This window comes from Pan paniscus, chromosome 9 (genome assembly GCF_029289425.2).
Source record: "Pan paniscus chromosome 9, NHGRI_mPanPan1-v2.0_pri, whole genome shotgun sequence".
NCBI lineage: Eukaryota > Metazoa > Chordata > Mammalia > Primates > Hominidae > Pan > Pan paniscus.
In genome coordinates, this window is record NC_073258.2 from 75725396 (window position 1) to 75738023 (window position 12628).

At 39.5% G+C, this 12628-nt stretch overlaps 1 protein-coding gene across 1 annotated transcript in view; it reads left to right on the forward strand.

Annotated features, from left to right (window-relative positions):
* RNF169 (ring finger protein 169) overlaps positions 1 to 12628 on the forward strand; it is an 87442-nt gene that overhangs the window by 34706 nt on the left and 40108 nt on the right. The window contains exon 2 of the mRNA XM_034933378.3: positions 302 to 375. Coding sequence (XP_034789269.2) covers positions 302 to 375 — 74 coding nt within the window. The remainder of the gene's footprint in view (positions 1 to 301; positions 376 to 12628) is intronic.

Below are 12628 nucleotides of genomic sequence, written 5' to 3' on the forward strand. Positions count from 1 at the left end.
GGGAGACTATTTTCTATAACGAGCATTTATCAACCTCAGTGGGATGTAGATTTATTAGTAAGTCTTAAAAATTAATATATATTTAGACCACCAAATATACCTTGAGGGTATAAAGAAGTGTCAGAAGGAGACAGAAGTGTATACTTTCCTCTACCTTTTTGATAGTATTTAAGACTTAGCGTTTATTCTGTTCTTAGCTTTGATTTTTATCATCTATTTATATAACCCACATGTATTGTGCCTCCTGTGGGTCTTCCTAGAAAGTCCTCTTAAAAAGTATTTTCTTTTCCCTTTCTTTCAGACTTTATATTCAGAGCACCAATCAAATTAAGCAAGCCTGGGGAACTTCGTGAGGAATACGAAAGCTTGAGAAAGGTATAGTATTATCATGTCATTCATTTTCTTAAAGTAGATTGAAATAATGACATTAAAGAATGCTTAGTGGGAGTTTTGACCAGGTTTTAAAAAATGTATAATGCAGAGCCTTTCTTCACACTGCCTTATACCAGCCTAGTTAGATTTGGAGCTATAATGGCAGCAGAGCAAACCTTAACCCAAGATTCCCTTTTTAGTTGTCTTTTCAAAGATGAAGATGTAGTTCACAGAGCCTGTCACATGCCAGTTGCAATAACTGGCCACCAGAGAAGTATTCTTGGTACTTTTAACAGGTGCCCTTGCTAATAATTGCTTGTATTATTTTTCTTTATCTCACAAGTTTCTTCTAATTACATGTAGCTGGTGTTATCCATTATTGCTCACTCCATTAAATACTCCAAAAGAACTGTCTTGTAGGTCAGTAAGGAGATAGTGAAATAATTTCCTAGTTAGAAAACAATTACCATTGGGAAAGCTTTTATCTGTGTCCATATCATCTTATTTATGATGTTTTCAAACTAATTGTCTGGGAATCACCTAGAGAATTAAGACTTAAAAAAGGCTGGTAATAAGAAGTATGTTGCTAGATGTGTGTCATTCTTTCCCAGCCCTCTCCCTGCACCATCATTCCTCACTCAGCTTTATTATTGATTAATCATTCTACATATGGGCATCTAATATTTTATAAATGTAAGTGATCCACTTAATCTGGATCAAGCATCATCATAAGATAGAGGTGAGACAATAATGCTATTGTCACAGGATCCTTGGGGTGTCGCTTTGCCAGCTGGAAACCTCTGTGGCTGGTGGTGCCTTTGCCCAAGTTTTGCTTGGGCCTGCTGGGCTCATTCTGCCCACTTATCCTGGCAGGCTGTGCTCAGCTCGCACTACCAGCCTGGATCCCACACCTGCTAAAGGTGAGCCAGGTGCAGAGGGGAGGGGTGTGTGAGCAAGGGAGCATGGGGTCCAGCTGCTGTGCCTGGCTGTGGCTGGGTGGGGAGCTCCAGGTGCTGGCATGGGCACTGGCTCCTGTGAGGCTGTGGCTGGACCAGGACTACTGCAAGTGGCTTCTACTGCTGGCACTGGGGAACGTGGTAGTGCCTGGAAGCTTGGAGATGCCAGGAACTGCATAGCCCCAAAGAGGGTGTCACAGCCCTGGCTTGGGAGCACCTCAGTCTGGGCTCCCTGAAGGGCTGCAGCTCTTCTCTCTTTTCTTGTTGCCCACAACATGGTGAGTGAGGGACGTGTTTCAGCCGTTTGTGTTATAGCTGTTTCTATCCTGCCATTCGGCGGGTCCCAAGTTCTTGTCCTGTGTCCAGAAAGAAAGAGGTACGTGGACAACTGGAGGGTGAGTATGGCGAAGAGAAGCTTTATTGAGTGACAGTACAGCTCTCAAGAGACTGAAGTGGGTAGCTGCTTTCCACAGGCAGGTCGTCCGGACATCTACTCAGCTCTCAGCTGAGAGGAGATCCACAGTGGGTAGCTCCCCTACACAGGCAGGTCATCCCCATGTCTGCCGGAGTCTGGCTGAGTCCAGGGCTTTTATGGGCTTCAGAGGGGAGGAAGTGCATACTGATTGGTCCATGGGCAGGCCTGGAAAAAGCACTGTAAGTTCTCACTCCAGTCTGCAGAACTGGCAGCCCAGCCCCCAGCTTCAGGTTGTCCCCAGCTTGAAGGTGGATCTACCCCTTTCTGCCCAGGAGCCTGTCTACTTCCTGCCACCATCAACCTGCCCTGTACAGTACCCACAGTGCCCAGGCTGTGCCATGGGGCACCTGCAGGCCTGTGCCAAGCTGCTCTCAGCACCCCCACAGCCTTCCTCCTGTCCTCTGGGGTGCCCAAAGTCTGGAGGGGGCCGAGGTGGCAGGGCACTGGCATGTCAGCACCACCATGAGTCTGCTCTCACCCAGCTGGGTAGTGACAGTGCCTCCCTTGGTCACAACTTTCCTTTGAAATCAGCATGGGTGCTGGGAGTGGGAAGAGGCCAGGCAGTGGGAGCAGGCACTTCCGAGCCTGTGAGGGTGGGGGATGGAGGTGGGGGCGCATCCTGGGCCCCCAAGAGCACAGGGATGCCTGTAGCCATGGCTGGGTGGCTACAGCTACACCCAGCATGGGAGGGATCCCGCCTCTTCAACTTGTAAGGCGGCATGGCTCCTACCTGTTCCTGGCTCCAGCTGACACCTGCCGGCTCCGTGGAGCGTACAGCCCCAGCTGTGCCTTTCCCACTGCAGCTGGCATCTTCACAGTGCCCACTCCAGGCAGGCTGCTGCTGCCATCACTGTTGTGGTATATTTCACTGAATGAAAAATCAGTGTTTAACAAGGTTACATTAAAGAGAAAAGATCATAGGAAACTGTGGCTAGTTACTATATATTCTCTGATCTTTGCTTGTAAATGAGGGTGTCAGATGTTGACCTGGATCTTCGTGCTTCATTTATATTGGCATTGTGAGGTTTTTGTCTCTTTTAAAACTACTTACAAAGTTTTTTTTTTCTGTTGAAAAAGAAATTATTTTCAGGGACCACATAAAAAGAACAGGTTCTTAAATAAAATTTCAGAATGTACACATACAATATTTACTTCTAATAGATCTTTTTAGACATTTTGAAAATGTGGAAATTTTGAAGCTATCAGCTGGAAGGTAATCTTAGAGAAAACAAGGAGTAGGAGGTAGAAAAAGGAGGTGAAGCAAAAGACATAGTAAGAGTAGGGTTTCTTTTTTTTTTGAAACGGAGTCTTGCTCTGTTGCCCAGGCTGGAGTGCAGCGGTGCAGTCTTGGCTCACCACAACCTCTGCCTCCTAGGTTCAAGTGATTCTCCTGCCTCAGCCTCCCAAGTAGCTGGGACTACAGGCGTGTGCCACCATGCCCAGCTAAATTTTGTATTTGTGAGTAGAGAGGGGGTTTCATTATGTTGGCCAGGCTGGTCTCGAACTCCTGACTTCGTGATTCACCTGCCTCTGCCTCCCAAAGTGCTGGGATTACAGGTGTGAGCCACCATGCCTGGCAAGAGTAGGGGTTTTTATAAACCTTGGGAGAGAGAAGGAAACCTTGAGGAACTGTCATTTGTGTTCCTGTTAGAGGAGAGGTATGGGACAGTGGTTTTAAAAGGGGCTGATGCCATAATGTTTTTGAGTGAAGCTAGGATAATCTCATTGTGTATAAACTGGATTGGATTTGAGAAACACTCATCTATATCATTTGGCTTAAATAAAAGTTAGCTACCGGTCCGTCTCACCCACCCCAAGTACCCAAGTTATCCTACATCCATTGTACAACCTGGAAAATGGAAGTCTAAGCCATAACATTAAAAGGCACTAGTATGGCATATCCATACAATGGCATACTATTCAGCAATAAAAAGGAGTGAACCACTGATACGTGCTACCACATGGGTGAACCTCAAAAAGATGGTAAGTGAAAGAAGCCAGATCTAAGAGATTATATGTTGTGATTCCATTTATAGAAAATGGCCAGAATAGACAAATAGTAGTGACAGATAGTAGATTAGTGGTCGATTGGGATAGGGTATGGGAACAGGGATTAGCAGTAAATGGGAATGAAGGATTTTATTGAAGTGATATAGTGATTTCTAAAACAGATCTCAGTAGATCTTCAAAAGTTTCTACTGAGCAAAGGAAAATAAGTGGAAATTAATTCTACACAACTCATTATTACTAATTTGATGTGTGATATGCTACTAATATACTTTTCACTTAGTATACTCTATTACTTTAAGTGACAGTAAAAACCTGTATAAAGGCTGTAAAAAGTTAACAAGAATTTTTATTCCTCTAATTCTAGTTCTTTTAAAAGGTATTACTTTATTTAAAAATCCTAGATTCTATTACCTGTGGGAGATTTGGGAACACACCAGGCTGGGGTAAGGGACTACTGTAGAACAGTACTGAACCAAGATTGAGGGGCCTACTAAGGACAGGGAGCTGTGTTCTTAACATCCTTTCTAGTCAGAGGCTTTTGAGTTGGTATGCTTACTGAGGTCACTATGAGTTTCTAAATTTTATCATTCTGTGAATAAGCTTATATTTCTAAATATATTTAGATTTTTTCTTTCTGCATGTGTTGTAGTTAGTTGTCTTTTTTTAACATAAGAAAAATAACGCAAAAATTATTAGAGCAAAATATGAAAGTCCCTTTTTACCTTTCTTCCCACTGTCCTTCCCAGAAGTACCTAGAATCAATAGTTTAGTGTTTATCTTAGACCCCTTATATGCTTACCTATGCATGCAGACACATACATAAACACTTTAGTCTTCTGTATAAATGAGATCATGATATATATATTCATTGGTTAATGAAATATTTATTGTGCCCCTAGTATGTGCTAGGCACTGGGGATATCACAGACTCCTCTAGCTACTAAGGAGGCTGGAAAGCATAGTGTTTTAGCTAGGAACATTAACTTCCTAAGTAAAATCAGGGTTCTCTTAGTAAGGAAGGAGAAAATGGATATTAGATTGGCAACTAGCTGCCTCTGTCTCCTGGGACAACAATGGAAATAAGACTAGTTAGGACACTTTGAGAGTAAGCAATATGTTGGGTTTAATTGGGCTTGGGATTTTGTCAGAAGTGTGATGGAGAGATGCAGTAGATGCACTTGGAGGTGTATACAAGGAAGTTGTTACAGTTTTGGATGATGGATCTAGGTTAAGGGGAAAATTGAGGACATGAAGGATGTGATAGTGAAAGAGTTAGTTGTAGGGTCAATGGATCGGAAACTTTGATGGTGAAAATTGTAAAAGTAGGATTGCTAGCATATATAAATAAAGCTGGAAAGCTAGGAAGTGGTGGTCTCAACATAAAAGGCTTAAATGTGAGCCTTGGGAGATAGTTTAGTTATGGATATCACAAAGTTTAGGGTATGACCATGGATGGAGAGAAAGATGTATTTAAGGAGGAGGTGAAGGAACTGAGAGAGTATGCCAATATTGAGACCTTCAGGAATGATCACTGGAGTAGTTGGAGAGAAATTAAAATTTAAGTGCCAAGTTTTTCTGTGAATGAAGGAGAGTGACAGAGAGGGGTCATGAGTGTTATAGTCTAAGGCTAAATACTTCAGAGAAGCTAGGTTGTTTGTTTGAAGAGAGATATTCTCTCTCTCTTACCCAGCCTGGAGTGCAGTGTTGGAATCGTAGCTCATTGCACCTTGGATCCTGGGCTCTAAGTGATCCACTTGCCTCAGCTTCCTGAGTAGCTGAAAGTATAGGAGCACACCACCATGACTGGATACTTGAAAAGTTTTTATTTCTGTAGAGATGAGGGTCTTGCTGTGTTGTCCAGGCTGGTCTTGAACTGCTGGGCTCAAACAATCCTCCTGCCTCTTCCTCCCAAAGTGTAAGGATAACAGGTGTGAGCCACCACGCTTGGCCGGAAGGAAGGATTTTTGAGAAATAATACAATCTATTTGGTGACTTCCTTTTTCCACTGAACAGCATATTTTTTTGGGTGGGGGGGTGGTGTGTATGTTTTTAATGTAGATACTTTTTTTTTTTTTTTTTTTTTGAGACAGGGTCTCACTCTATCACCCAGGCTGGAGTGTGATCTCAGCTCACTGCAGCCTTTGTCTCCTGGGCTCAAGTGATCCTCCCACCTTAGCCTCCCAAGTAGCTGAGATTACAGGCACATGCCACCATGCCCAGTGTGTTGCCCAGGCTGGACTTGAACTTCTGGGCTCAAGCAATCCTCACTCCTGGGCCTCCTAAAGTGTTGGGATTACAGGCCCAGCCCGTTTCCCCCAGTTTTAAAGGAATGCTGTGCTGAGCACCCACAAACATATGTGGGCAAATACAATCCCTTCAGTTAAATTCTTAGAAGTGAAAGTGGGAAATGGTAAGAGGCTGGGCACATTGGCTCATGGCCATAATCCCAACATTTGGGAGACTGAGGCAGGAGGATCTCTTGAGCCCAGGAGTTTGAGACCAGCCTGAGCAATATAGTGAGACCCTATCTCTACAAAAAATAAATTAGTTGGACATGGTGGCACATGCCTGTAGTCCTAGCTACTCGGGAGGCTGAGGCAGGAGGATTGCTTGAGCCCAGGAGGTCGAGACTGAAGTGAGCTGTGATTGCATCACTGCACTCCATCCTGGGTGACAGAGTAAGACTCTTGTCTCAAAAAAAATAAAAAGTAAAGCAGACATGGTTTTGTTGGATGTTAACAAATTGCCTTTTAAAAAGACTTTTTCAACTTACTCTCTCGACAACAGTATAGAGTCCATTTTCCTCAAATCCTTGCCAAACCTTTTTCATTGTTTTGATATTTTACTATCTGCTAGATTAAAATATCTCATTGTTTTAATTTACATTTCCTTGATTACTACAGAGCAATAGCATTTATGTTAATCGACCATTTGTATGTTTTCCGTGATTTCTTGTTTATAAGACTTAAATCTGAAAACCAGTTCTATCTTTTGGGTATTTGTGATCTTGATTGCTAATGGCATGCTTTTTTGTTGTTGTTTTTCCATTCTATTATATATTTATTCTATTAAAAGTTTTCTGACATTTTATGGTGTTTTTAAATGGAAGGAGAGTATTAACACATGCTCAGTCCTTCATCTGGATATATATCTTAATGGAAAGGATTTTGTAGTATTGGTTCTTGTTATATAAGGATGTGCAGTTAATGCATGTTGAAATGAAAAAATTCTAGGAAGAAATTACTTCAGTATTGATATCTTTTATTGTTTTCAATTTATATAAGACTTAGCCATCTTTGTCTTTTGAAATAGATTTATCTCTAAAAAAATGTTATTTATAGGTTGAATTAAGCTTATTATTTACACCATTATTTATTCTGCTTTGCTTGTTAGATGCTTAACTTTGACTTCATGGTTCAATAATAGTTGCTTTGTTTTGATTTGGGAAACACATAATCCAGGATGGTCTTGTCTTCTTTGAATCATTGGACTCTGAAAGACTGAAGGTGGGGGAAAAGATTGAAGGTGGGGGAAAAGCAGCCTTGCTTCTAGACTATTCATTTTCCTGGTTTCTACATTGGGAAAGGTGAACTGCTTTCAGTTATTCTGTGGAGCATATGAGTGGCTTAGGCTTTCTTTGGATTGGTTTCTCGACCTATCCATTTTCTTTTTTTCTTCCTCCGTTCTGGTTCTCTTTTTAAAAAAGTAAATGAGGTCTTGCTATGTTGTCCAGGCTGGAATGCGTTGGCTATTCACAGGTGTACACTACAGACTCAAACTCTTGGCCTCAAGTAATCTTCCTGCCTCAGCTGGCTGAGTAGGTGGGGCTACAGGCACGTACCACCTTCCCTGGCCTTCTGGTTCATTTTCAAGGAGTATTTTCTCCCCATTGTGGGCTGAATTATTCAAGTAGTAAGCATGCAGTTTTTTAGTCCTTAGCCAGAGAACAGACTAGTCAGATATAGTCAATGGGTTACTGAAGTGATTAGTAGCTCTATAAGGCAGTCATTAACTTGTGAAGGGATATTTTAAAGGTAAGTTAACTTTTAGGACCTAATTATCTTCGAAATTACATTTTAAAGTTTCCTTTTATTAACTTACTGCCTTGAACTGTAAAATATTAATATAAAGTACTTTATTAAAACGAACATTGCACTTAAATCCATTTGGCTGTGTAGTGTATCGTGAACTGAATGTTGAGCTGGCCTTTTTCTTATTTTTATTTATTTATTTAAAAAGTAGCTTTATTTATCTAGAAAGTTTAAAATATGTTGTTATACCACAGAACAAGCAGATTATTTTTAAAAGCTTTTTCTTATTCGATTATAAATCTTTCAAGATAGATCTGTTTGTTTTAGTCTCTTTAACTCCACTGTATCTAATATAATATCTTGCACATAGCTCTTCACCAAGTACTTATCTAATTGAATTTCTAATCATCTAGTTTCACAGCCCCTTCTCTTATTAGAAATGACTTGTGAAGGATGTATATATGGCTGGTTCATGATACAGCTAGATATATTTTATGATTTCTGGGGATTTGGCTGGGCACAGTGGCTCACATCCCAGCACTTTCGGAGGCTGAGGTAGAAGGATCATTTGAACCCAGGAGTTCGAGACCAGCGTGGGCAATATAGTGTGTTGTGGGAAGTCAGGGACCCCAAACGGAGGGACCGGCTGAAGCCATGGCAGAAGAACATGGATTGTGAAGATTTTACAGACATTTATTAGTTCCCCAAATTAATACTTTTATAATTTCTTATGCCTGTCTTTACTGCAATCTCTAAACATAAGTTTCAAAGATTTCGTGGATACTTATCACTTCCCCAGTCAATACCCTTGTGATTTCCCATGCCTGTCTTTACTTTAATCTCTTAATCCTGTCAGCCGAGGAGGATGTATGTCATGTCGCCTCAGGACCATGTAATGATTGCATTAACTGCACAAGTTGTAGAGCATGTGTGTTTAAACAATATGAAATCTGGGCACCCTAAAAAAAGAACAAGATAACAGCAATGTTTAGGAAACGAGAGATAACCTTAAACTCTGACCACCGGTGAGCCGGGTGGAACAGAGTCATATTGCTCTTCTTTCAAAAGCAAATGGGAAAAATATCACTGAATTCTTTTTCTCAGCATGGAACATCCCTGAGAAAGAGAATACCCACCTGGGAGTGGGTCTCTGAACTGGCCCCCCTGGGCGTGGTCATCTCTTATGGTCGAGACTGCAGAGATGCAATAGACTTCAGTCTCCCATAGTGCTCCCAGGCTTATTAGGAAGAGGAAATTCCCACCTAATAAATTTTGGTCAGACCGGTTGATCTCAAAACCCTGTCTCCTGATAAGATGTTATCAATGACAATGGTGCCCGAAACTTCATTAGCAATTTTAATTTCACCTCGGTCCTGTGGTCCTATAATCTCACGCTGCCTCCACTTGCCTTGTGATATTCTATTACCCTGTTAAGTACTTGATGTCTGTCACCCACACCTATTCACACACTCCGTCCCCTTTTGAAAATCTCTAATAAAAACTTGCTGGTTTTTGCGGCTTGGGCATCACGGAACCTACTGACATGTGATGTTTCCCCTGGATGCCCATCTTTAAAATTTCTCTCTTTTGTACTCTGTCCCTTTATTTCTCAAGCTGGCCGATGCTTAAGGAAAATGGAAAAGAACCTACATGAATATCGGGACAGATTCCCTGATAGTAGTGAGACCTCGTCACTACAAAAAATTTTTTAAAAAATTAGCCGGGCATGGTCGTGCATGCTTGTGGTTTCAGCTACTCAGGAGGCTGAGCTGGGGAGATTGCTTGAGCCTGGAAGGTTGAGGCTGCAGTGAGTCGTGATTGCATCCCTGCCCTCCCACCTTAGCAACAGAGCAAGACCCCGTCTCAAAAAAAGAAAAAAAAAAAGATTTCCAATGGTTTTTTTTTTTTTGCTACACTATTGCTATTTTTTCTTCTTTCTTTTGAAATGTTATATAATGTTTGAAGAAATGCCCACTTTTAGCATGTGCTAGCATGTCTCTTTCTAGAACCAGAAAATAAGTACAGAATCTCATAGTATATCTTTAAGATATACAGGTAACAGGTGTGGTATTAAGGAGAAGGAAAAATTCTCAATAGAATGTTTAAATTTTAACTACATGAGGGAAGAACAGTTAATTTATAGGATGTTCAGAATCCAAGAACATTAGATATGGTTGTTGTCTCCTTTTGCTATTTATAACTACCCAGATGTGGAGAAACAGTTTTATCAAATAATGTGCTTTTCAAAGAAAAGAACACACTTGGAGCATTCAAACCACGATCAAATTCAATTAGAATAGCAGGTTACTCAGGTTATTTCTGCAGTGTGCTGTTTTTCCTCGTCTTATTGTTTAGGGTCAGGATCAGTAGTTATAAGGTTACTATATTAGTATAATTATTTTTATGGTTTAAGTATTAATAAAATCACTTAACTACTACTTGGAAGCCAAATTAAGGAATTTTCCAGAAGCTGTTACAACTGTTGTCTCTAGTATAAAATAAAATATTTTGTTAAAATATGTAATGAGTGAAGCTTTTAATAAATTAGAATAGCTTTATTTTTTTCTGCTTATGAACATAAGCAGAATTGTGCATTTCTGTTAATTGGGAAAAAACCTTCAGGTTATCAAAAAGTTTTAAAGCAGAAAGGGAAAATCGCCAGTAATCCTGCCACTTAATAAACATGTTTAAATGTTTATCAAAAATTTAAGCTTAAGACTTTTTAAAAAATAGATTTTAGATCACATTATGCATGCCACTTTTACTGCCCTTTTAAAATTTAGCATCTCATATGAAGTTTTCCGTATTAATATAGATCTATGTCAACATTTTTAATGGCTATATAGAATTATAGAAAATATTGTAATATATCACATATATGCCAATATTTTCCCTAAATCCAAAACCATTCAAGAGTCAGAAATAACTTTTAAAAATATAATATGTAAAAAAGATTCCATAAGATAAACTGATTTTTAAAATACCCATCTCTAGCCAAATTTGTTTAAAAACTCACAAGTAATCTGCTTTCAGTGATGATTGTTCCTCTAAAATTGCAAACTTGGTTATATTTTTCCAGATTCAAATCAGGGTTTAAGGTCTTATTTGCTGTTTACATTTGAGAGTAAACTTTTTTGTTTATTGCAAACTTTTTAAAAAATGCAGGTGTTCAACAAATCATAATACAGATGATGTAGATATTTTACCCTAAGCTGAGAAACAGTAGTGTGATTAAGAGCTGACTACTTGAGTTCAAATCCTGGCTCTGCCACTTAATAGTGTGTGAATTTGGGCGAGCTATTTGAGTTCTCCATGTCTTAGTTTTCTGGTCTGTAAAAATAGACATCATAGTACCAAGCTTATAGGGTTATTGTAAAATAGTGCCTGGTCCATAGTAAACTGTATATAAGTATTATTAATATTTAGTATTTGGAATTCTAAAAAATCTAGCACAAAGTAATTCCTTCTGTTGCTGCCATTTATTTGCTGCCTTTGGGTAAGAAATGGAAAACTCAAAAAGTCATAGTTGGAAGCTGGCAAGTTACTGATATGAAACACAAATTAATTCTCAATTTTCTTGAATTTGGACAGTGAAGGTGTGTCTTTGTCTTTTTACAATGGATTACTTAGAGCTCTTTCTGCTTCCCATAAGCAAGTGTCCCCCTCTTCATTCAGCCTTTCAACTTGGCAGCTAAACATGTGACTGATAATATATCTGCCGGTTCAATTTATATGTAAACTTGGATGCCTGCAATTCATTTTATATGCCTATCTACAAAATGCATGTAATAATTTAAAACCTGTATTGAAGTAATTTTAAATATCTTATTACATAAGAAGAAAATTGGTAAAATATTATTTTCGCATAAATATTTAGATACGCTTAATTCTAAATCTAACATTTAATTTGAAAGTGGTCTAGAATTTAAAGTGAAGAGAACATAGTATCATAAATGTGATTTCTTTAAAATTAGGTAAGAATCATAAGAGCAAGTCAGATGCTTTGGTGCTATTTATGTGGTTTATCAAGTAAAAGTTATGGCTTTTATGCACGTTAGCCTTGTATGCAAGAGATCGTTTGCTGTGAGTTCAGGATGCTGTAAACAGGAGCTAAGAGTAGTCCTTTCACCCCAAATACATTGTTTTTGTGGACAGCATCAGCAATTGTCACCAGTCAGACCCTATAGAAGCCGTAGCTGTTAGTGCCAAGTGAGAGTCCAGGAAACAGAGGATATAAAGCATCAATTGCTCTAGATACCAAAGTAAACTGAAATGTTCTGACACCAGTTTGATTAACTAGTTTATGTTCTGAATCAGTGATTCTGAAGCACTGGTCTCCAACTTTTTTTACCAGCTTGTATTATATTCCTTTCATGACCCCCATATGAATTTAAAGTATTTTAATAGCTCTATTAAAGAAAAAGCTCTAGATATCAACAAAAAATGTATTCAGCCTACTTATTAATATGGTGATACTTAAGCTAGGCACAGTGGTGCACACCTATAATCCCGGCTACTCGGGAGGCTGATGTGGGAGGATCACTGGAGCCTTGGCAACATAGTGAGACTCTGTCTCTAAAAAGCAAAGAGGATGATATTTAATAGAGACAACCTTATGGACTATAAGTGTCTGATTTGTTAGATTTTTAAAAATACGTTAAAAATTAACTTAAAGATTCCCATTATTAGCTTGTGAAATCCCCCTTAGAATGTAGGGTCCCAGTTTGAGAACCATTGGCCCAGAGATAACCAGAACATGAGTAAAATGTTCATAACTCATAATT